Below are 25,767 nucleotides of genomic sequence, written 5' to 3'. Positions count from 1 at the left end.
TAACTACTTCTTCACATGCTGACAGTTCACTGACAGGACAGGGACATGGGTGCACTATTTGTGTGCAAGTGGGATTTCAGGGCGTCAATGCCTCCAGGCTTAACAAGTAACTCCACAGCACTTCCGTCTCTGCCAATCCAGCAGTAACCCAACTGGGTTTGCAGATCTTTGGGTTTCTCCATGTCCGTGAGCCAGTTTCTACATGGAAGTTGCAGGGTCAGGTTGGTGGGTAGGAGGCAAGCAGCTATTAGCCTGACTTGTAATGAGGGCAGATCCTCTGACCAGCGAGGCTTTTGGCCTCTCATTGGCACATGCTCTAGACCAGGGATGAGCCTGCACACCCTTGCTGGCAGCAGATGCAGCCAGAAGCCCAGAGTGTGGGAGGGTGGGATGGAGGACCGTGCCTTCTGGCCAAGCTGCGGGTCGGGCTGCCTCTGTGCCCACAGAGCTGTAGGGCCCCAGAGAGGCTCACGGGCTTGTGCTCCAGGGGAGCAAAATTGTTACCTTGGCAAACCAGAGCAACCTCATTAAGACCTACTGAGAGTATGAAAAGCGTGTTGCTGGAGGCAGGTCATTGTAAATGAGGGGACTAAAGTAGCTGGGGTTTTCTAACAATTAATTATTGAGTGGGTTTCTAGAGATTCTTTCTCATGTTTGTAATTCATTCCCTGCTGTAGATGCTGTATTGATTTATAATTTTTTGAAGTTCAATATTTGCGCCCTCAGGGCCTCAAACAAAAATTAACTAGAAAATGAGAGCAGATTTCTGCATTTTGCCTTGTCAGACCTTTCTCTCCCATTCCCCATCCTTGGAGCCAGTTTCCATACTCTGGTTTGGGTTGCAGATGTTGCCAAGCCTGTGTGCTGTGGGCTGCGAGATGTGGGTGGCAGAACAGCTGTGGCAGAAGAGCTGCCTCACTGACCAACAAATGAGGAAATCAAGAGCCCAATTAAGAGCCTGGAATTGCCCTCAGTGACCTGAGCAGAGCATTTAGTAGCTGCTAGTGAGACAGGCCTGTTTGAATGAATAAGCATTCCTGTTTGGTTGAAGAAAAAAAAAAAATCCCCTCCTCCCCCAGCTCTAATTAGCTACTTTTCCTTTTTTCTGCCATGAATATAGAGGGTTTGTCACTGGAATGAAATCTTAACAAGATGCATGTTCTTCAGCTTGCAGCTAGTGGAGGTAACCTCTGTGCAGGTGGTGTGGGGACTCACCTGTTTTCTGTGTTTCCTTGCTGGAGCTTTGCTTTTGCTGTTGCGAGTACAGCTCTTCCTCATGCTCTGGTTTGTCTCTTTTTTTTTCCAACAGAGTGACTAAAGAAGTGGACTCAACCTCAAAAGAAGCTAAATCCTTTCTGAGGCAGCAAGAGAAATGGCAGTCGGCAGCTCCAGCTTCCCTCCCAACAGTCTCTGGGTGAGTACGTGGTTTCTCTGCCTGGGTAGGGACTCTTAGTGAGAAAGATGGCACTCAAGCTGATAATATAGGCTCTGTGGTATTTAAGCTAATGGGCATTTGTTTTCTGCATGACTTCAGTGAGAGCAAGACTAGGCCTGGAAGGTGTGATGATTTGTGGGGAGAGGGAAGCTGGGGAAGCAACCCATGAGTCCCATGACTCACTTCATAGGTTCAGGCTTGAATTTCTCAATCCTCATAAATCATTCATCCTAGTAAGGAAATATTGTTTTGGATGTCTTGAGCAGCCTGATGAAACTGCAGGTAGCCAAGGAACATGTCTGAGATTGCCTGCAGTTCCTTTTGAAAGGTGCTTCTCGGGACCATAAAAAGCCATGACAAGCTGGGCTGTGGCTTCTTATAAACTTTGGGGGAGCATTTGAATGAGAGAAGCTTTTGCCTCTTTGATGTTCTCTAGTATCATTTTGGTGTGGATTTGTCACTTTCTGTTCAAGCTCTAATGCCTAATTCTGAGATTATCATAATGCTTGTCAAAGATACAAGGAGGTCAGGTCCCCTGTGCATCTGACATGCCACTCTGTGTGGTTCTTGATGAGCTTGGGAGATCACCCACTTCTCAGGAATAGAGGAGAGGCTTCTGTGTTCCAACAATGATTTTTAAGTCAGTCATTTGCATTTATATTTGAAAGACATAAGCTGCGTATTATTTGGTCACATAGATGCAACACCCATGAAATAAATACATTGTCCTTCCCATCTCCTGAAGAGCAATTCTCCCGTGTGAGTTAAGGCTGCCTTTCCCCGAGACAGGCTGTTACTCAGTTGCTGCAGCTGGATTGTCACTCATTTTTTCCAGCTAAGGGTTGCATAGCTTGTAGTTAGATCAGTGTAGTGAAAGCATAGTATGTGTGTGTGTGTGACTCTTGACAGCTGCTGTTCCCTGAGATGAATGAATGCATAGATGAGCACAGTCTTGTTGCTGTTGTTCACGCTGCGCAAGGGTTTGTCCCTGCAGAGCTCATTAATTGTAACCTAAGTGTTGTATATGAGGTTTTGTGCTGGAAAAACTTGCCTCAAGTTGGACTGGCATTCTTTGTTCAATCTGGGCAGCCACAAGAGGTGGTTCAGGTGGCAGCTGAAACTAGGGCAGTTCTTTGCTGTGCACGCTGCTGGTGGTCCTATGTCTTCAAACCTGCCTTCTAATTCTCCCAGCAAATGTCCTGCTGCTCTGAGTGCTGGCAGGTTTGGTAGCCCACTGGGAAAGCCCCACAGGCTGCTCACCTTCCTGCTCTGCTGAGATCTGTGTTTCCTCCTGTATCTTACTGGCCTAGGGGAGGAGGTGGATGGCCAATGGGCCTGCACAGCCTAGTCATTACCAAGGTGCATGGCTGCTTGTGCTGGAGCTCTGATTGCGCAGGAGAAATAGCCAGAGCCCAGTTTGAGTTAACGGTGCAGATATCTAAAGTGAAGAATCCACATCAAATATGGAAAAAATGGAATAAAAATCAATATAAGAAATAATGAGTTCAAGGACTCCTTTAACTTTCCTCCAGTGTTGTTATTTTGGAAGCAGCTTAATTAGGTCATCGTTCACCTTGCTGATGTGTGATGTCCTACTGACAGTTGCTTGCCCAGAATATGAGGTGGCCTGGTTGTGGGGAAGGGAGGAGAAAAATACCCTGGGCTTGCATGTCTTGCCTTCTTTCAGAGCAGCAAACCCTGATGCAGTGCAGCCATGTGTGCCTTCCCTTTTGCAACCTGCTGCAGAATATCCTGGGTTTGTGCAGTGATGCTACAGCAGAGGCATAGCAGTGGTATTTTGATCAATGTGTGGAACAGCCCAGTGCTCTTGAGGATTTAGCAGGAGACTGTCTGGGGCAGCATGGCCAGAATGTGCCCTCTGGACTGAGAGTGCTCCAGGGAGTCTTCGGCCTTGGGATAGTATCCAAGACTGATCCTTCAGACTGCCAGCAAACATGCTTGCCTTTGGGCTTAGGAGGGTGCTTCCAGCTGGGAAGTCAGCCAGGGTATTTTCAGGTGAGAAAGTTACTAACAGGCTTGCAGTGTTCCTTAAAGCCAGAGGCGAGTCCCTTATGTTAAGAAAATTACAAAGGTCAGGTTTTAGACTTGGAGCCAAGCTATTGTCCAAGCCCTGTTCCTCTGGAGCAAAGAGCCACAAGCCTCAGTGACATGCCAGAGCAGCACCTGGGGACCAACAGAGCTTGGCATTGCCTGATGGTTTGTTGCTGCTGCCCTTTGGCTACTTAAAATAGAAGTTTTGGGGGACAGGGTGCATTTCTCTCTTGTGCATTACTGGAGAGCCGCAGTCTAGGTCAGTATCACTAGAAGGCAGTGAAAAACATGTGATTCGGCATCATAGACCTGTCTGTGGATGCCCACTGTGCTGGGAGCCATTGTCAGCCCCCAGGACCTTTGTCAGCTATTAAAAAAAAAAAAAAATAAAAGCCTTGCCCTGTGTGCAGGGGATTTGAGCAGCTAAGAGCGGCCTCTCCATCTGGCTTTTCTTTCTTCACCTTGCAAGCAGCTTGCATTATTTCTGGATGCAACCAGCATCCCTGCATTTATTTAATTTCCCTTCTCTAAACAGACAGAAGTAATCCAGGAAAGCAGCGGTCACAAAACCAAACATCCGGTTCCACATCTCCATGTTACAAACTCTTGCAGCCTAACTGGTCCAGGGGAAGGGCAGTTTGGGGCTGAAAGTGCATTTCCTGAATGTGTTTAACATCCATACCGGATGTGCTATAAAAAACCTAGATTTTTGCTTGTGAGGGATGTGGGGGTGGTTGGAGGAGAATAACTTAAACACTTGACTGTAATTAAAGCCAGGAGTACAAAACAACCCACCCAGTTCTCTCAGCAGGCTTTGCTAGAAAGGTCAGAAGCCCTTGGTTCCCAGGGATGTGATGGTTTTCCAGCCTTCCCATTATTCCCGTTGTGTCCCCCTGTGACACCCAGCTGGGCAGTGGTCTGTCAGCAGTTTGTTTGGAGGGGTTTGGGGTTGATACTCTGTTCCAGACGTGTTTCTGTTGTGCTCTTGGGTTGTGTTAGGCTCTCACTGATGCTGTCAGAGGTATAAGATGTGATGAGGCGGACCCACTGATCCGTTCTAATTTGCTGTCACAAAAAAAATGGGTGGAAGGCTCCCAGCATTCAAAAAAAGCCCTCCACCCACCCTGCTAAGCCTTCTTGCCTGTCTATGTGTTTTAGGGCTCGTTTCCTATCCTTACCACTGTTCCAGGGCCTTTTGCGGGGCAGCAAGAGTAGCTCCTGGCTGTAAATGCATGATCTGATGGAGGGGGTCAGTCAGCTCTGTGGGCATCCCTGCTGCTCTGAGAGCTGCTTTCTGCCGCCTCCCCAGGCCAGGCGGGACCCATGAGCTGGGTCCATAATTCTCTGCACTAATAATCCTATTTTGCAACCATTATTTCATATTCAGAGGATGTTAAAGCAAATGAAATCCTCCATGCAGCTTACTGCAGAATGACTGTGTGCATGTACTTGTGCATGTGTGACTTGAGACACAGTGGAGGGGGGTCGAGCTATAGGCTGGGAAATACCTGCACAGACCCGAGCCCTTCGGTGTGACCGGCTGTGAACTGCCCATAGGTCCTTGATGCTCGTCAGAGCACAGCAGCGTTGCATAGGGAACAGTTCTGTTGTAGCAGTCCTGAAAATGAAAAAAATGTAGTTGGTGGATCTCATTTGAGATTTTCCTCTAGGCAGATGTTTCTACACAGCCTGAACAGGAGCCAGGAAGAAAAAGGGAGGTTTTTCACTGGCTTTGTTCTTGCCTTTGCTTATTACCAAAACCGTTGTAATTAAATGTGGACTTGCTCACTCAGCCCAGCTGTTGCTTTTCTGTTTGATCCTGCCTGAAATTACAGTGGTGGATGTGTGACCTCCTAGGCCTTTTCATGCCTTATAGGCTGGTATAAACACAGGGTAAAATTTGCCTTTGAAGCAAGCAGGCACCATTCCCATGGAGTTCAGGAGGTGCAGGTGCTTGTCGACCCCAGGGCTGAGTTTGGTCTGCGAGGGTTTGGACCTCGGTGCAAGACCTGGCAGGAAGAGGCACTGCAAGAAAGCTCTGACCCAGAGACACATAATTGTCCTGAACAAAGTAAGCAAGATAAACTCTAGCCCATTCACCATGGATGCTTTCCTTCCCTAGTCTACAGTAGAGCAGTTTATGTGGACTGACCATTATATGGTGTGAAAAGCTTCAGGCCTTTGCTTTTAGAAGTCATTTACTCTGCTGTATGCTAATGTTGGAGTAGAGGGACTCTAGCTGGAAGACATCTGTGCATGGCTTCTCTCCCACCTTTAATGTGCAAGAGGAGGAATGGTAGCAGTCTTTGTGGGAGGATGTGGATGCTGGGATAACCTGGAGCCTGTTTGCAGCATCCTGACCTGTTACTGTAATTTCTAAGCTACTTCTCCCCTCAAGCCTGGTTACCCGTAGGACCTCCTTTGCATCCAGAGCTCTTTCTTACAAAAGATGCTCCTTCTGCATGAGTTGTCTGAAGCTAATTGGATCCCTTTGCTGTCACGACGAAAACTGGTTACTTGACATCTTAAGTGGACACTGAGATGGGCACGGGCTCTCAGCTTCTGTAAACCTCAGATGATCTAGAGCAAGTGCTGCAGCACTTGCATGCCTGCAGGGACCAATTTCATTTCACAGCAATTCCATGATTGGGATTTTTTTCTTCAGAAAGCAGGAATTTACAGTTGGATTTCAGCTCAGCGTCAGCTGCAAGCAGTTATTTAGCTAAAAGTCTTGCACGTTTTGCTAGTATTGGCTGAACAAGGATGCAAATAAAGCAAGTAATCAAGACCTTTAGGGGATCTGGAGGTGGGGTTTTTTTCAGTAGTCACTTAAGCAATTGAATAGCTCTGTTCTTGCTAGGGATTTCAGGGCTTCTCAGCTTTCTCCTGCTCTTCCCTTACTGTGCTCCAGAGAGTGCTGTTCTCCCAGATGGAGAGATCCAGCCCCTTGCACCATAGCCAAATGTCTGGATGTGAGTAGTACATGACATATTTTTCTGTGCACAGCAAGATGAACCAGCCAGGGGCAATATTCATGTGCCCTAGAGCTAGTTTTACTTATTTCCTATTCATACACTTTGGTTGTGAAAGATTAAATGTGGTGGTAGCTGTTCCAAGTGAGTAATTTCTCTTCAGGTCTTAGATCCTTTGTTGGTTTTGTTTTTGTTTTAATTATTCATGTTAGTGTCTCTACTGGCTTATGCATATCCACTCCTTGAATCAACGTGGTAACAAGGCTGGGTGATTTTTTGGAGTATCTTGGTTTTATTTGCTAGGGCGACTGAAATCAATTACCCCATGGGGATGAGTGTGGAAAGGTGTGTGTTTGTGTGGGGAAGGGGGGGAGGTTTATCATTAGGAAAAATGATGGCTGTTTCAGTATTGAAGAGAAGGGTTTCCATCAGCCATAGTAAATAAGATGCTGATTGCTGCACACTTGTAAAGCATGCCAAATAACCTTATCCTCTGATCATCTGCCTCCCCTCTTGAAGTCAGTGTGGACTGAGGCTTCCAGTGCCACATGAAATCAGACCCCTTGCAGAGCCCACAGCAGCGAGGATGTAGACCTCTGGCTGGCGCAGGTTTGGCAGCAGCAAGGGCACCGGCATGGGCTTTGCAGCCCAGCTGAGAAGCAAAGTAAGTCGGGCTTTCCAAGCTGTGAGCCATGGCTGCACTGCCATCAGATCCTGTGCTGGGGACCTGACCACTACCTGCAAGACAGGCTTATCCAGGGCTGCAGTCACCTCTGAAGCTTAACTGTGGAGAGTTCTGCCGTTTTGGGTCTTTGCCCCTTCTCTGAACAGTTCTTGCTCTTAAGCTTATGTTAAGCCTTTTCCGATAAGAAACAGAGCTCTGAGTGTGGGAGGTTTTGTACCCACTCTCCCAGACTGAAAGCAAAATGTGCATTAAACGTCCTTCTTTTAAACTAGTCTCTCAGGAGCAATCCTTTCTTGTTCTCAGCTAAATGAGTCAATGGCTTCTACCCCAGCCTCTATTTTGCAATAGAAATGAATGAGGTTTTTTTTTTTTAGCTCCATTCTGCACTTTCCTGTGGCCATGCTAGCATGCATGTGGTCTCTTTTGCTTGAGGCAATGGCATCTTATTGGAAAGAAGTTTAGTGGTGCCTGTATGGTTCTGTGCCTTGCTGCAGTCCTCTGTCTTGACGTTGCTAAGCTGAATCCCTGGGCCAGACTAACTGGGATCAGCTGTTTCTTTTTCTAGTCTCATTGGAGGTTCAGCAGAATGGAATCTCAGCTATTTGAGGACTTATACTCTCTAAAGCATCTGTCTTATAAAATACAAACAACCCCCCACCAGTCTGGGGCCTTTGATAATTCCCCAATGAAAGTTGTGGGGCAGTTTTCCCTTAGGGCAGTACAGGTTTTATGAGGCTTATTTTCATTTGCTTTCATCTCTTAGATCATGAGCATTTCTCTTTCTCCCTCTGTGAAAATGATTGAGGAAATTAACTGCTAATGGGGAATGAAGCCAGCTGTATTTTTATTCCAGACCCCTTGCAAGGTTGTGGAGGGAAACCCCTGTATCTTCCCATGTTAGACTAGGTCTGGTTGGAGTGAGAGGGGCAGCCTTGCTTTATGGTTAAAGCCTGGGATTGGAGGTGGATACTAAGAGCTCCTGTTCCCAGCTGTGCTGTGGCTTGGGGGTGTGTCTACCAAGAAGATTGTTTCCACTCCTGTCTTATTTTGCTTTTATAGTGCCTCCTTGCATATTAACTGAGCTGCACCATGTCCCTTGAGTGTCTCCCCCATACCAGATGCTTGTGTTACATCCTCTTGCTTTCCCACACTCGTGTTCCTCTGTTTTCCTCACATCAAGGAACAAGTTCAGCTGAATCATTCTTCGTAAAATATGAACCAGCTAAGTAAGGCTGGAGGGGCAGTCAGAGCAGAGCGATGCTCCCTGTTTTCAGGCAGTCCTGTTGCCCCAGGCTTTTCACATACTAGCGGCTTCATTCATGGAAAATCACATACTGGTGGCCTCATTCGTGGAAAATCAGCACAGCAATATTTTCCAGCACATTTGTAAGCCAAAACTTTGATCTGCACGCTAGGTTGTCAGCCTCGTGCAGGAATAGGCTCAGAAAACAGGCATGCCCAGGCTGGCTGGCTTGATATCAAGATGTGAAGTCAAGCAATTAGGGTTAGTTACCAACTCAAATGCTGGCTTTCTCCCTTCCTGTCTTAAAGGAGATGTTGGTGTGACTCTGAGCTCTCGAAGGGCACATGGTCTCTCTTCAGAGCTCCAACCTCTTTGGTTGGCAGCAGTCTCTGCAACTGCTCTTTTGTTTGTTTCCAGAAAAAGCCAGAGAGAGGCTGAGCAAGTGTCTGCCCTGGCCATAGGGATTTTCTCTGCCAGTTCCTGGCAGTGAGGATGATTGGCATGGCTGGGGTTTGCTTCAGCTATTGCTGTCCTGGTGTGGAGGTGGCAAAGCCCCCCAGTTCTTGCATTTCCCTTACTTTTTCCTACCTGAGCCTCAAGTGAACTGGTGAATGGGCTGAGCTAAAAGGGCACCTTTAACAAGCTCCAGACTGTCTCAAGCTCTCCAGGGTGCTCTAATCCAGTCTGCCAAGCCATGGAGTACTTTATTTCCCTATCCAAGGAGTTTCAAAGCCGTTCCAGAGTGTTGGGTTACAGCCCAGTCAGCTTTGCCCTGGAGCCCTTGCCGTTGTGCTCTTCAGAGCTACCGCAGTCCTTGGGGCAGTTGCTGTACTGAGGGACACTCTGCAGAGGCAGATAACTGGTGTCGCGTTGGCAGCAGACATCCCTTTGGGTGTGTGAGATGCTCTTGTACCCACTGAGGCAGGGAGTGGAGGGAACTGATTTATTTGAAGTTTCTGTTGGAGACTGCTCTTTTTTTCTGGGAATCCCAGGGGAAGATGCATTTTTGCATTTTGAGTCCTCTCTTCTCATAGCATCTACTATCAATTATCAGCAAACAATCATGGGTATATGAGTTTGATCCCACCTTGTGCAGCAGCTTTGATACCCTTTCGGGAACTCGTACTTCATCGCTGTTGCCATAAGCCTGCAGGCAGCCAGTGGACAATACAGACGCCTGTTCATCACCCAACTGCCTGGCTTGAGAACAATGATGGCATTTCTTGAAGTAACAAGTCCTGGGCATGTGCAGGGTTGGATTGTAGCATTCTTTTTCTTCCTTTAAGCTGCAGGCTTGAGAGCAGCAGGCCGGGTCATGGCACCCATGAATGCAAGCGCAGAGGAAACTTGCACCTTTTGGAAAATACTCACTGAAAGAAAGCAAATGGCTGTTCTTTAGGTGCTTGCCTGTTTCGCCTTGTGGTTGAATATGCTTATGCTGTGCGTCACCAGTATATGTATGCTGTTAGGAGGTCAGTTGAGATGCTTGTGTGGCAGCAAGGAGGGGGTTAAAGCAAACCCGCAAAGGCTGGCTGATTGCAGCTCATGGCTTTCATAATGCAAAGCCAGTGGGAATTCAGCCGAAGGCTTCATCTCCCCCTACCCCCCTTCCCCACTGCTAGAGGCAGGCTAACCTTCCTGACTTGTCTGGAGCTGCACCCCTGCCAGTACGGCTTGCACAGGGAAGGTCTGCAAAAGACCAGCAGAGGCCTAAGTGTGTGAAAGATTATATTATTAAACTTTCTTGGGAGAGCACTGAAAGAGTCATTTTCCAGTGTGGTTGTGCTGTTTCCTTATGCTATGGCTGGTATGCAGCATGCCTGCCTCTTCATCTGTGACCTGCAGATTTCCCGTTGCAGGACGGCTGAGGAAGCAGCTGGTACATGCAATATCTCTAACTCTCTGGAGACTGGTACATGGGGATGTCTTTGGCTTTGCTATAGGCTTTGGATGATGCACAGCAAAGTTGCTTAGGCCAGTAAAACGTGAAGGGGGTTCAGCAGTGGTTTGTACAGCACCGTGCACGCTGACCTGTGCTGCAGCCAGGAACAGTTCCTGAGACATACACCCTGCTACCAGGGTCTCCATCTCACTCTATAATGCACGTTTTGCATTAGAGAAGTGCTAAACAGACAATACAGCCCAGGGCCTTTTGTTGTGCAGCGTTCACTTTAAGGACAAGCACCATCACAGTATTTTTCCTAATGTGTAAAATCCCTTCTCCCTCCCTGCTGTTTGCAATAACCCTCTGGAAAGCTGGAAGGGCTCTCCGTTTCCTTTCCCGCTTACACGCGTGCACTTGCGAGCCTCGCCAGCACTGTTTGGCTGTTTGCATTGGGGAGGGGATTTTTTCTTCCTACTTTCCCAAGTCAAAGAAGAGTGTGTAGCATTTGTTTTGGAAACAGAACCACTTCTAGAGAATTACATGGCCTCTGCAAACAGATCAGTACAAAACAGGTCGTGTGCTTTGGGCTGACTCTGAAGACTGTACAAGATAGCCATCTCCTTCCTCGCTTTATGGTTTCATGGCCATTGCATTTAACAAGGACTCTTAAGAAACCTTTGAAGGAGTAATATAGCATCAGTTTACTAGTCCTACAGGACAGTCAAGATGCTTAGCAGCTTTCCCCTGGTCAGTGCTGTGATTGCAGGGCAGGGTTTGAATCTTTTATGGGGGTAGAATATCTGCACTCAGACAAATGGGTAGGGTTTTTCATACTGGCTTTTCTCCAAAGCCTTTGGGAGTAAAAGTGTGTTGGTGAATATTAGTAAGAGGTTGTTGGTCATAACTGTTGAGGGACACTACAGAGCTGAATGTCTTCAACTTCCTTTGTTACAAACAAATGTCTCCTGGGGAAAAAAAACTGCCTTCTGCCTCCTTTCTTTAGCACAAGGCGAGCTGGATGGGAAGTAAGTAGCACTGCTGTTACAAGGAGTGCTTTCCTGTCTCTGCGTGGCACAGGGATCCTTTGGTCAGCTTTGATAACCTTCCTGCTCCACGACCTGCTGTGTTCATGTTGTGCCGGGTCAGTAGGTATTTGTGCTGCATTGTCCTTAGCTGCTGAAGTCGTCTTTAACGAGTATGGGACTCGGTGTCAGGTCTGGGGGAGCTTGGGAGGGACAGCACTAGCACCACAGACACCTGAGTGTAGTCTTTGGCCATAGGATTTCTGGCCACGCTCTTTCTTTAGGAGGCAATGAGATCATATTGACAGGACTGAGAATATAAATCCATGCAGGCTCTGCCACAGGTTGTGGAAGACCTTGAGTACAGTGTCCTGGGGCTTAAAACCCAGGCAGAAATTGGCACATTCCCTACATGCGCTCGTCTATGTGCCAGAGCTTCTGCTTTGCTTGATGTATGACAGGCTGGGAAGGGGAGCGGCTGGATATCCGCCATTGCAGTTATAAAGTCTTCATTTTCTGTATCAAACTTACAAGCCAAGGGAGCCTGGGATGGTCCTGGAAACTCCCAAGTAACGCTCCATCCAGGATTCCCAAAGCAAACCCTGCAGTTGTCTCTTTTCCCATTTGCTGCTTTTCCTCCCCCTTCCACACATCCTGTGTTGCATTGTGGTGTTGATTGCCGGTTAATGTAACCCCAGTGTGTGCTGGGTGTAACTTTACTATGGGGCACAACCCTGAACTAGAGACCTGGCAAGGTAAGCAGGATGAGCTTTCCAGCAATCCCATTCTCAAGGTGATGAGGAAACCTTTGAGGGTGCCTGTACATTTGTTGTCGATGGATTGGCTTCATGGTTTACAGCTAGGTATAGTACATGGGAGGAAAAAAACCTTCACAGTATGCAGATTTATTGCCACTACCTGCTCTGTAGGACAGATGGCTTCCAGAAGAAGATCTGAGCCCCTCATCCCATTGGAAGCCCCAAGAGTTCAGTAGCTGGAGATTCAGTGGGGTGAATCCTAAACCCTGCTTATGTTGGGATGGGGACCTCAATCAGCTGGTATACTTTTTAGCCAGTAAAAGTGCAGGGTTCCAAGTCATGCTAGAAGATTATTTGGAGTGAGATCTGTTCCTGAAATAAAAGGACAACTTTGAGTGCCATCCAGATTTGTCCACACTGGCAGACTAAACCATTGCAGACTTCTCAGCCTGAAGCAGCTTTGGGCAGTATGTATAGCTGCATTGGGAACATGGTGCCTTTACGAGCCCACTTGGCCTCTTGCTGCTGCTGTCTTCTTGAGTAGCAATGAAAAAATGCAAACCCTCAGTGTCCTTTCTTTGCCAGGAGCTGTGCTTTGCAGGAGGGACTCTAGGCTTTAGCATCATTCTCTAGGCAATTTGAGCCAAAATAAGTGGGTTTGTGATGTGTGCTGAAGGTACTGAAACCGTTACTGGAATGGGTAAAAAATGCTTGGGACAAACTGTCCTGTTTGTGTACCCCCCTGGAGATGCCCTTTACCTAGTCCTCATCACTGTGGTGTGGTTAATGTCTTCATCTTGACTGTTAAATGGAGAAGTGAAGGCATCAGCAGGCTGGCTTGCCTGAGGTTATCTGGAAAGTCTGGCGGATGAGGTTTCCCAAATCTGAGGCTGATCCCGAGCTTCTGGATTGCCTTTCTTATAGTACTTGCTTTCCAGGTAGCCTTTGTGTCTGCTGGATTAAATGCTGCTGCTTTTACGTGAAAAGCCTGAGTGTACATGGAAAGAGGTTTTTAATAGAATAACAAAACCTCCAAAAACCCGGTCTGAATTGGGCATGCCCAGTGTGGCAGACCTGCAAAATAGCTCCTTAGTGAACTACTTTCAGCTACAACCTCTGCCTGGCTGCTAGAGCTGAAGGCCAGAAATACTCACGAGTTCATCTGGCCTAAAGTCTTGCATGGCACACTTCTCCCCGGCCACCCCTGTGCCAAACCAGTCGCCTTTGTTTGGCCTTTCTGGTTAAGGATTTTAGCTAATCTTGAGTTGAAGGCCTCAATAAATGAAGTATCCTCCCCTTTCTTTGAGGTTAGTTAACTGTGGCAGCTAATTGTTGCACAAATTGTTTGAAAGTTACAAATACACCAGAACTTCCCAGAATACAGCAAACTGCTTGAGCTCTGCTCTCATGGGTTTTATTTAGGTGTCACAAGGACATGGTTGTGTTTATGCCTGTTTAATTCAGAAGAGGCTGCTGCTGCTGCCCCTCCTGCTCTCTAGCTCTCTCTAGGTGCCTGTTTCTGTATTTGAGGATGCACAGTGGCTGATTTATGACATTTACCAGCTTGACCAAGGGCAAACTCCAGGGCCATATAGCTGTGAGCGATTCATCTTTCCTCCTTGTACATGGAGATAAATGTCAGGATGGATGTCAGCTGTCTGCCCAATGCATGAGTGAATTTGTTTTCGTATGTGCACCTTGAGCCAAGAGTACGTGCATGCATTTTTTACTGTTTGTGATAAACTTGGAAATGCAGATTATGTTGGAGGAAGAGGGCCTTTTGGTTTTAAGTATTGACACCAGTATAACAAGGTTGTGGCTGCGGCAATCTGGGAGCCTTGAAGCATTAGCTCAGAGATTATGCTGAATGCCGTGGGGAATTCATTATTGTGCAAAATAAAAGAAAGGGCTTTGCAAAGCGATAACATGCTTCAGATGCAGAAGTAATGGCCAGGGTCCCCTTGGGTCCACAGGCTGTGGATGTGTGGGGCTGAGAATAGGAAAGGACAGATTCAGCCTGAGCCTTGGGAAGAGGCCCCTGACAGAGTTTTCTTTATTTACTTTGATTTGTGATGTAACTGAAAAGAAGGCAGCTGCCCAGAAACCCAGGCGCCTATGGATTGATTGCTGTGGAGGAAGAGGTGAAGACCCTGTTCCTTGGAAATGCTCGAGGCATGGCGAGTTGGATGTGGTAGGTCGTCGTCATCTCTAGAGCCTCAGTTCAGAGAGTACCAAGTAGCTTTGTTGTGTGGTTCTTCATCAGCTTATCAAGTTGAACAGTTATCTGGAAGGCATGATAAGGGCTGAGAAACTTTTTAAAGTAACTTTCAGTGTTGTTCTCATCTCTCTGATCCTTTTAGGACTTCGAGCCACATGCAGAGTTAATATGCAGTCAGAACACACTGGGTTTCTGTGTGTGCAGTTGCCCCTTCCCCATCAAGGCACCCATCATGTGGCTTGTGGATAAACTGTTAGGGGCCCGCAGACCCCTGAGCTGGCTCTGTGCAGAGCATACCTGCCAGTTCTTGGAGGACTTAGGAGCAAAGGCACAGCTTTGTGCAGGCTGAGCTGCGCTGCTTCCAAATCCAAGCTGGCTTTGTGCCTTGCTGTGCCTGGTCTAATAAGCTCTATCCGAATGGGATTTGCTGGGTAGTGCCTGTCGAGGCACGCAGGCTGGCTGCATAGCAGCGAGCAGAGGTCTGGTGCTTTGTCTGGGCATTGCAGCCCCCCCTTCCTCTCCTGTTGTTGTGAAGATGGGGAGCTGACTGTAGGATATTTTCTGCATCTCAGTGCTGGCTTTTATGTTAACTGGTTGTAATAAGTGTAGTCTACAACATAACTAGTAAACTATGGTTATTTAATTTTTGCAGGCTGTTCCAATGTAGGGTATAGCCCTCGCTGGGAGAAATGTTCAAAATATACGGGTAGTTGTTGGTGAGGGTAGCAGAGAACATCACAGCACAGCTGGGACTCATCTGGGCAAGGTAAAGCTGTGCAGGAGTGGACTTGCCTTTTGTACTGTGCCACAGGGGTCTTAGCATCTGGTGTACCAGGTAGCGACATGGGAGCACGTTGTCATAAGTTAGTGTGCACACTAGTTGCATCCGCTGCCCTGTAGAGTTTGAGTGCCTTAGTATGTTTAGTTGGTTCATGTAAAAAAGCAAACCACAGTGAGAGGCAGGGGGGGGGGGGCAACAACCCAGTCTCTTAATTCAACCGAAGTTTTACTCAATGTGCAGAGAGTAAATGAGAGGAAGTGATTTTTCTCTGCCAAGTCCTTTATTTAAACATAAAGGCTTTTCGTGGCTACTTGCAAAAGAAACTGTAGGAGACTGGTCCTGTGCATGACATCTCTTTAAGGCTGAGGATCCACTGCAGCGTCAGCCAGAAGATGTGGCCATTGGCTGTTGTGTTCCCACTATTCCTCTAACATCTATGCTTGTTGGATCTTTTGCTGAGCTATTTTGGTGCACTTAGCTGGAACTAGCCTGACTGCCAGCATTGCATGCTAAAACAGCTGTGCAACAGCTGAGTGCTGGAGCCAATGTCAGGGAAGAGGTGGATGGGGTTTAAATTGTGAAGGAACTTCAGTCTTAAAGATCCTCATCTTTACCAAATGAGCTTGATTTCCCGAGGCAGGGAAGGTACGCCGAGGAAGGATCATTTTATACTTGAACTTTCATCTTTCCCTACATGCGTGCTCTTGGGCAGTGCTAGAGACAAGGTCCTGGATTAGACATGACCTTTGGACAATGGATGACTTGCAGTATCTCCTGTTCTGAAAGCTGCTCTGTGTGCATGTATATTAAGGTGTCTATTAGGATAACATTATTTGTTGCATAGAGTTGCAAGAAAAAATATTTCATGTCTCAACAGAGCATTGCTGCAGTCACATACATGCAACTGCTAGTGCCCGAGGTCTTTGCAATCACAGCTCACTCAGACCTGCGACATTGTGATATCATTTTCTTCAGCTTTTTAATTAAACAGGGGCTTGAATTTCATATATTTCTTTCCACATTTCTTCAAAGCTCTTATGTTCACCCTCTTCCCCCCACTTCAGCTTTCCCTGGTAGATTATAGCCTGCTGGAAAACATAGATCACATTGTGAAGCCCAAAGCAAAAGCTGACTCAGCGATCCTTCCTATTTAGGCTGCTGCTGTTCATGGAACAGGAGGTTAGCCTTAAACACTTCTGCCAAAAAATACTGCTGCTTTAATGGAACTGGTGCCCATTTTATTAGCTGTTGCTGTGTCCTTTAACTTGGTTTATTAAAGAATGTAGCCTACTTGTGCCTTAACACTCTGGGAAAGAGAGTTTTCTTTTCATATGCTAGAATAATTCTGGTTTTTTCTATAAGAAGCATTTGGCATCTCTTCTCCAGATCTCTGGAGAAAGGCTGTGTCCTAGGCACAGCTCATGTCGCTACCAACAGTGGCCCCTGTCCTTAAAGGATTTCAACTGCATGCAAACTGAAGTCCTGGGAGTTGCTGTATGGAAGTAAATGGGCCTTGCTTATAAGCTGAATGTCAGCCCATGGGTGTGTCTTTACACATTCAGGGCTGCCTGCAGTCCTGTAGACCAGGTCTTTCTCTCCCCCATGGGACTTCTCCAGGTTGTGCTCGGATCTACAAAGAGCCACCCACCAGCTTTCTGCTGGGGACCATTTTGGCTCCTGGAAGCAGGATCAGTTCTGGAGCTGCCAGACCTAGTTCTTGCTAGGAGCATCTCCCTAGTTCCTCCACACTGTGTGGAGCTGTAGGGATGCATCGCTTCTCTTCTGTATGCCTCCTCTCTTGAGGAGAAGGGGCATGGACCTGGTGCTGGGTGGGTCCCTTTAGAGCAGGCACAGGGCAACAGAGGAATAAAAAGCCTTCCTTATCATTCCCATCATCCTTACTACCTGGAGCAGATCAGTTCGTGACCTCAGAGCAGATGGGTGTCAAGACCTGATCCATGTGCCCAAGTGTGATCTCGCTAATGTGTATGAAACTGGATGCAAAACCAGCAACAATGCTGGACTAGCCAGTAGTGAGGTGCTGCTATAAAGAGAAAAGCAAATCTCATCAAGTTCCTGTGTTCTTCATAAAGCAATCAGTGACAACTTGGGGGGATATTCCAGGGAGAAAGAGGGTTTTGAGGAGGCAGGTGGCCAGAGAGCAGTGCTTCGCATGACAACGGTGAGAACTGTGGGTGTCTGTCATTCCCGGAAATATACTCAAGTGCCCTTTTTCCACCGGGGAGTTAAGAAGTTGTGCAGACTCGGCCTAGTTTCATGAATGGATTTAAAACAGGTTTTGGCAGAAGGCAGCCAAGCACATCAGGAATGGAACAGAAAATATTCTTCCTGAGTCCAAAAGCCTGGAAACTGCCTCTCACACCATCTAAAGCAAGTGACAAAATGCTGTTCTTGTTGTAATCTGAAATCTTTCTCTTTTCTCCCTCCCCCACATCTATCATCTGCGTGAGTGCATAGGCTATTTATTAGCAAATTTAAAGCCACAGACACAAAACTATTGTGGAGTCACCCCAGGACCCCTGCACTGGAGAAGGAACATGTTGCATTAAAAGGTACTTAGCAAAGCAGCTGAATTCAGTCTCTTGATTGCCTTGGCTACAGCTCCAGGTACTTATTCATATTTTTTCCTTTTAACCCTTATTTCTTCTCCAGTCTGATCTGCATTTTGGACAGGTGATTATTGCTGAAAGCTGACAGCTCTGGTAGTCTCAAGTGCTGCAGAAGTCCTGATGCTAGTTGTAATGCATGTGGGCTGTCTTTGAATATTTGGAAAGAAAGGCTGTAGAAAACTTGCAAGATACGAAGCTTGTTTGCGCTGGTGCGAGTGCTTAGCACTGCCCTGTCAGGGCAGGACCTACCCTGGTCCCAGAGCACCCCTAAGATCACAGGGTGTTTTGGCCCTCAGTGGGGAGCACTTCTAGTCATGAAATCTGTAGCAAAGCAAGGCTGATGTCAACTAGACAACCCCTTCTGTAGGTGTTTTCAGCATTTCCCTGGCTCTGTCTTTAGTGCTGTTTTTTAACCCTCCACGTTTGAGGTGAGTACCTCTCTCAGCTTGTCCTCCCAACTGGGCTTCTCCAATGCCAGTGCACATGCCTGAAGCCATGCATCAGTGACTCCAGCTTCTGGGTTTGTTTTTCCCAGTGAGTGCCTCTTAGAACATTTGTCTCATTAGTGGGTAATCTGTGACTTGTCTTGAGTCCAGTAGAGAAGCTCGTCTGCATCAGACCCAAACCCAGGCTGTCAGTGTGTGAATACCTTCCTCCTATGCTGAAAGACTGTAGGGTTGCTCAGACTGGTTGCTCAGGATGTCTCAGGTAAGCCTTGTTTAAAGTTGGGATTACTCTTGCACAGATTACTGTGATACTTTGAGACCTGTTGATGGGAAGAAGAATATTCCACCGTGATGGATGATGGGAGTCCTGGGGGAAAGCTCCATGTGCAAAGTTTGAACAACTAGCGAATACTAGGATGAAATGAATTCCATGAAGGGCCCTATTTTTAACTTCTTAACATACAAAATTCTTTGTAGCTGCATTTTGGCAGGGTCCTACCTCTTGCAACAGGGGTCACTACTTCTATATAATGCTAGAGCTGGTTTGTCCTATTTTTACTAAGCTGCGAAAGTTGTTTTTCTAACGTGCTGTGACTCTGCTTGCTTCCCCACCCTTAGACTCTGTCTGTACACTTCAAAATAGTAGGAGGAAGAGAGCAGAGAAAGAACAAAGGCCCATAATACGAATGGAAGGAAACTAGGGAAATTCAGGAGGAAATGGACAGTGAGAAATACAAAAAGATCCAGCTGCGCTGAATGCATGGGGCATGAGTGCACAGGGATGCTTTCTGCTTGGTATTCAGAGCTCAAGACCTGCATTGTGGAGCTGAACTTTCCTTTGAGTCAGTGACCTATTCAGACACCTAACAATGTCCATTATGTACAGTCAGCTTGTTTATGTCCAGTGCTGGGTTTTCTTAGTTTTTTCATGTACAATACAACAATATCCTACTTGCAAACTGGCCAGGCCAAGCTAGATATTGCTGTGTGAGTGCTCGACCATCAGCTTTCAGCAAGCATCTTGTTACTTAAGAAAGATTTAAGAGCACAAACTATGATGACAAGATGCTCAAGGAGAATATCTGCTGACAAAAACACTGTTCTTGGTTGACTGATAGCAAATGTCTTTTTTTCTTTGAAGGATGGGGTGGGAGGGGAAAGGTAGCAAGAGGTGGGACCCTGCCTCTCTGGAGTTGTAGTGATTAAATTGGTGCCGTGAGGCAGCCTGAAGAGGTAAGTCTAGAACAGCACTGAGGCTTGGTGGCAGTGTGGGACCAGCCTGCCAGCAATGCTCATGAATCACCGTGGGGCAGGAGCAGTGGAGAGGCGAAACCCGGGGAGCTGGGGGAGAACATCTTGACTGAGGAGAGGCAAGCAGTGCTGCTGCTGCCTGCATCCTTGCTGCAGAATAGGTGGGGCTGTCAGCCCACATGAGAGCTCTGCTTAGATTTGTTCTGCAGCTGCAGAGAAACCAGCTGGCCTAGGTTTAACATACAAGGGGATCCCCCGAGAGGCTTTGTACGCTCTCTGCGGAGTTCAGGGCAGCAGCTGCAGAAATGCCTAAGCGTGCTCCGCAGCAGAGATATCCTGTGTGACCTTGGGCAGCCCAAGGTTTTAGCCCTGTTACTTGGAAACAGCTCCCACCTCCACTACAAAATACAACACAAGTTGTCATCTGATCACGTGGTGGCTCTGATTAACATGAGAGCTGAAGTATGACTTTCAGGTTAGAAGGAATTGTGTAGGATATGACTTGACCTTAGCCTGTAGTTTTCTGCACAAGGACATCATTCTCAGTTGAGGGAGGTGCTCTTTAATCCAGCCCACCAAGAAGCAACTGTAAGCAGTGATTGAAAGAGCTGGAGCTAGAAATAAGGTATACGTTTCATGGTGAGAGCAATTTGGGCTTTGGTGCAAGTCTGTGCAGGCAATGGTGCCTTGCCCTCCTATTTAAAGAGGGAAAGCATTTTGGCAACTTGCTTGTTCTGTCTTATGCCCTAGTTTAACCACCACTCATTCAGTTAGAGCCACTTAGCAGCTTTTAAGACATTTCTTTAGGGGAAAAAATGAGTTCTACACATTCAGGGAAACATCTGTCATCATTCGGAGCAGAAACTGTCGTTAACGCAGTCCCTGGAGCATGTGGGAGAGCTCCAGTTCCCTACTGCCACTATGCAGACACTTCTTGGAGAACAGAGCTGGCTGTGAAAGGTAAAGAAAAGGTGGTTTAGCAACGTTGTCCTACATCTAGAAAAATCAAGCAGTGCCTCTTTGAAGCCTCGAATGTGTGTGCAGCATATGACATGCAAAGAGTGTTTTTATTTGTGTTTGTTCTCAGGAAATCATGTTGCTTTGTAAGCTGAGCCCTTTTAAGTGTCTTAAGTTTGGCACCCTGAAAGTTGGGCTTTAGCAGGCACTTCTGGAAGATGTCAGCCTGAGCTGTATTTTCCTGACTCGGATCCTTGCAGTAAGAACTGAGGAATGGAGCATTTAAAAAGAAGAAAATAGGAGCTACAGTGCAGCTAGATAATGTCAATCTTGTCGTTGCTTTTAATATTCATTGCCAGGCACAGCGATCAAACTTTGTCAGTTTTAAGTTAAGCAACCCTTAGTCCTACTCAGCTTCTATGTACATGAAAAGGATGACTGAGCCCACAGCTGCTAAAAGCATCTCTCAATTACTTATATTTCACTAGGTATTTAAAGATTAGGTTGGGGCGTAGAAGATGAAAGGGTTTTTTCTTTATCTTTTAATAAGAAACTTGTATTTGCAGATATGAAAAAGACCAAAGACTGAAGCGTCTAATATGCTCCTCTTTTCCCTGCTGCTTCCTCAGAGTGGGGTGGGGGTAGGGGAGCATGTGGAAATCCTACAGGGAATAAAACCACGTCCCTCTTGGTCTGCTGCTTACCACAGCCCTGCCCCACTTCCCAAAATTGATGGGTAAGGATGTGCTGTGCTGGAGTTCTCATGACATAGTCTTGCTTGCAATGCAGGAGACTGAGCAATGTATGTGGGAATTAAATATATGGGGCTTTGTACGCTTTAAATGTGAACAACAAAGGGGAGGATGATCTCTTCTCTCTGCCTGTAATGCAAGAAGCTTTGAAAGATTCCCATAGTCACTTGCTTTTGCTGTCTCCACTAACTATCAAACCCTTTTTGGGCAAAGGATGTCTTCATTAGCCTTGTGATGCTCTAGCCCTTCAATCATAAAATAACCATCCCTGAGATCTCCAGAAAATTATCTGGCAAAATCAAGAGAGGACCAGATTAACATTGTCCTAAACAAAAAAAGAAAGAAGCAGGGGAAAATAGTTTGGAGAAGGGCTTCTGGCTGTCTGTATTGAAACATGCAGAAAGTGGGGAGAAAGGCATGGATCCCAATGTAAAACAAAGCCAGCAGCTTTCGTGTCCCCTTTAAGGCAGACACATGTGGTAGGAACAAAGATGCTCCCCTTGCTGTAGCCACATGATCATAGAAATGAGTAGTGTACAGACTGCATTCGTTCCAGCATGTGCTCAGGAGAAGGGTGTAAACGGTTCCCACACAACCTTCTCAAAAGCAGCCTGAAACAGTATTTAATGTCCTCCTGCCAGCCGTTCATCTTTACACCAGCAGGTTGAAACAAGTGATGGAGTTGCTTCAGGGGAATTTGATGGTGAGCTGGTTGTGCGTGGCATAACAGACTTAACTGATGTCTTCAGATGCTTGCTTTGTTAATAGCTTGACTGGTCATAGAAAGCTCTGACTTCATGATCAGTGGACTTGGAGTTGTGGTGGTGAGCTGGGCACACCAGACCCAGCACCCTCTATATCACCAGTTGCACGTGATGTGGCTGAGGAGGATATGAGGAGCTTCAGCCCAAACTAAGGCAGCGTGTCTGCAACAGTGGAGGGTGGTCAAAGTGTCAAGCAGCCCAGGCATAGCGCTGCTTTGGGGACACAGAGTGAATCTGGCATGATGCAAGCCAGCTTGGGTTTTCCATGTGGCTCTGGGTACAGCCAGTGAAGGTGTTGGGGAGACCCTGCAGCTAAGAGCACCCTTTTTTATTTGTCTGATTTTTCATTTGGATTGTACCCTACCTGTATGTGCAGCTTGGCTGGCTGTGCTGTGGAAATGTCGGTAACTCAGCTGTGTGCCTAATCCAGATTGGGGATTTTTGTTGCTATGCATTGATTCCTTTTGCTTTTTTAGCTTATTCAGTTGTAACAGCCTCAGGGCCTGAAGGCAAGAAGTGCGAGGTGAAGAGGGAGGTGATCCTGGTAGCCGGGTGTAGCTAGGAGCCAGTACGCAGTTTGCTGTGAGACTTCATCTCTCCGTACCACTGTTGTCTCGCCCAGGTCCCAGGGTGTGCCTCATTCACACCCGTCGAGGGCTGAGGGGTTGTGTCTGTCCTCTTCTGAAATGCGGCATCATTTCTTGTGATGGTTTAACCCTGGAGAGTTAATACCATCAGGTCACTGCTTCTGGAATAAACCAGCATCACCTGTAACTTTGGTCCCTCTGCTCATGTGTTCATGCCCCAGCAGTCCTTTGCTCCTCCTGAGTTTGAAGGAAGTGCTTGGCACTTCATGCCTCCATCTCAACCAAATGTGCAAGGTCAGGAAGTCAGCAGGGAAATTCTGCCTTAAACTCATAAAGCAGAGGAACCAGGTAAAATAAACACTTGCCTTCTGAAGTGGTTACTTGGGATTGTACCGACGCAGACTTTCCCATCTACTCTGTTCTCCACGGAGCTGAATGCAGCAGGGTCTGCTGAAGTAAGCATCACCCCACCTGGGAGATGTTCCTGTAGGATTGTGCTATGAGGGAGAATAAAACTGAAGGGGTGTTTTGTTTGTAACATAAGAATCCTGCTTCTAAGCTGTGCCTTTAGGCATATATTCAAATGGCAAGAGCTGTCAATTTTTCTTCCATCAGAATTTGTTCTTCTTGTTGCCGCATTCAAGCAAGGGTATACTGTGAAAAATGATCGTCTAGTGGCAGCTTCACTTTGCAGCCTTTTGCCATTCAGAATTGGCCTTGTTTAGCTCTGCTGCTGAAAAGGGACATTCAGGCAGTCTTGCTTTACTTTTTGTTACCTCTCTGCAGAGTCAGCATGGCAATAAGAGGAGAAAGTAAGCTTTGATTTCTCCTTGCACATTGTCACCAGACTGGCTATCTTTGTGTTGTCTCTGCTCTTCAAGGCAGGAGAGTAAATCAGAGTCCCCAGGGTAGGTTTCAGCCTGCAGAGATGTTTGTGGTAACCCACAAGCTAGGAGGAACCCTAATTTGACACGTAGACCCTTTCGTATTGCCACTCTGCTGTGTCCAGTTGTTCACATTGCATCAGAAGAATGTTTTTCTGAAATCTCTGGGATTTCTTTTCTGTCAATACTGCTGTGCTGGTATTGACAGCTTTCATAGCCTGCTTTTGCTGCTTCTTGGAGGATTGCACTGGTTTTCTGCAGCGTGATGTTGCACTGTGCTTTCTCCAACATAGAGGATTTTAGAAGGTCATTTAGAGGATCTGTGGTCAGAACATGGTCATTCAGAGTCCCTGGACAGTTTAAGCTTTTAGTCTCCCTGCTGAAACCCTTAAAAAAGGGACTCAGTGAAGAGCACTGACGTGGTGGCATAAACCTTTCCATCAAACTGTCTGGGCTGCGTTGTGGATGACAGCTCTCCTCTACTCTTAACCAGCTAGCACAAGCCTCTTGTTGCAAATCCTAAGTCACCCAGTGTCATATTTGATTGATTGTGGGAGGGGGCAATAGTAGCTCTGAATGAACCGCAAAGTCTTAAAATATTTGGCAAATTTTCCTACTAATGCTCAAGTCCGAGGGAAAGCGATCAGGTAAGAACCTTAGTTTTCCAGCAAGGAAAAGAAAGTTTCTGCCTCTAATGGCTGGAAGGAAAGGACAGCCACTAGGCTGGCATAACCTAAGGCTTAGAAACCAGGAGGCAGGTTAATACTGTTTCTGATTTTCTTACTTTTCTGCAATGTCTCGCTTTTAAGCTAACCTCAACTGGAGGGGGTGCAGAGGCTGACTCATGGCTTTTGAACACTGGGGTTGGCAGCTCTAGAGAAGAGCTCCCATGTGCTCTTGGTTACGCTGATGTCCATGTGCCTATGAAATTTGGGTGTGTGCTCTGGTTCACAGCATTGCTTGTTACCAACATGTGGCTGGATGTAGGTGGCCTGCCCTCATCTGTAATTTGGCTGGTGCTAATACATCAACCCAATGCAAATCTGCCTTTAGTTAGCTGTTTCCTTCTCCCAGATGTATGACAGTGCATGTGGGGTTTAGGTTTTCGGATCTGCAAGGGGGGTTGCTGTTGGAGGATTGTAATTCATGCTAGTTTAATGAAAAAGTTGGGGCTTTTCTTCTGGCTTCTGAGTCCATCCAGTCCCCCTTTAGTCTAAAATATTGTTTATTATCAGGAATATTACTGTTCTGGTTGGGATAAAACTGCTGGGTGACTTTTACATGTATCCCAGTCTTGCCAGTTAACGATGGGCTGAAAGAGTAGATCAGCTGTCTTGATTTGATAGCAGAAGCAGAGGAAAGCTGATGGTGGTGCATTTTTTTTGTCTGTAGTGATCTGTAGCTCAGAAGAGTACATCTCTGCTAATTGACTATTAAACGAGATTGCTTGCTGAGGTGTGCTGTCTTGCCGTTTCAATCCTTTAAGGAATAAGTCTCTGATCAGCTGCACATAGGGCTCTTAAATATAATCTGCCTAATGACTGCAGGGCTTTGACCTTCTGGTATTAAGGCGCCAATGTTTTGAGTTACAAACCAAACCTTCGGGATAGGGGGCCGAGCACGGGTGGGTGTTATCTGAAATGATAATGTTCCAAACAACAAAGGCTGCTTTTTAATCTTTAAGCGAGACTTGGAAGCAGCACAGAGTCAGTCTAGAGGTAAGTCTCTTAGCTCAAGATTTCTAGGATTGCATACATGTTACTGCATGCCTGGACCACCGGTTAGACACCTACCTGGCCACAGATCCTTTGTCCCAGTTGCTGTGCATGCAAATAATGTGTGTTTGCGTGTGTTTACCCAGTTTGGAAAAATTCTGAGCCCTGAGGGATTCGAGTTTCCTTTTGTGTTATGAAACGGGCTACACTGAGAGCCAGCTGAAGTAACGCTCACAGCTCCCTTCGCAGACACTGTAGACTCCGGGAGGGTTTTGGAGCCGATGTGCTCAGTGTTTTGAGGAAGGACAGTTAGTCCTGTTGTTTAGTGAGGATTCCCGCTGCCATTTTAAAGAACTCTGCTGACATACTCCAGAGGAAATCCCAACCCAGGCCTGAAAGATAGCAGCAGCTTGAGGTTGGAGTCAGAAAGGGCTGAGCAAAAGGAGGGGTTAGCTGCAAACAGAGGCAGGCTTGCTCTTTCCCTCTTCAAATCCTGCTCTGTTTTGTTCAGCTAGGCCAGCCCCTGGCACTGACCTCTGCAAGCACTGGTGCAGGGGAGGAATGCTCCTTGCCCTGGGAGGCTCAGGGCACCCTCCCCAGGGGCGTGGGGAGGGCACACATTATTTGGATGCTTTCCAGTCCCATTCTCCCCCACCCCAGTTGGTTGATATACATCATCCTAAAGCCTTAATATCGCGTGGCAATTGACGCAGCAGGCTAGAAATGGGAA

General features: G+C 46.9%; 1 protein-coding gene across 1 annotated transcript in view; it reads left to right on the top strand.

Annotated features, from left to right (window-relative positions):
- The window catches only part of CFDP1 (craniofacial development protein 1), a 67,094-nt gene that overhangs the window by 18,543 nt on the left and 22,784 nt on the right, over positions 1–25,767 (top strand). Inside the window, exon 5 of the mRNA XM_010585213.1 lies at positions 1,310–1,414. Coding sequence (XP_010583515.1) covers positions 1,310–1,414 — 105 coding nt within the window. The remainder of the gene's footprint in view (positions 1–1,309; positions 1,415–25,767) is intronic.

Source organism: Haliaeetus leucocephalus, unplaced genomic scaffold (assembly GCF_000737465.1).
Source record: "Haliaeetus leucocephalus isolate CR32 unplaced genomic scaffold, Haliaeetus_leucocephalus-4.0 Scaffold92, whole genome shotgun sequence".
In the NCBI taxonomy this organism is placed as follows: Eukaryota; Metazoa; Chordata; class Aves; order Accipitriformes; family Accipitridae; genus Haliaeetus; species Haliaeetus leucocephalus.
Note: the sequence above shows the minus strand (reverse complement) of the source record. Positions and strands in the feature narration are given on the sequence as shown.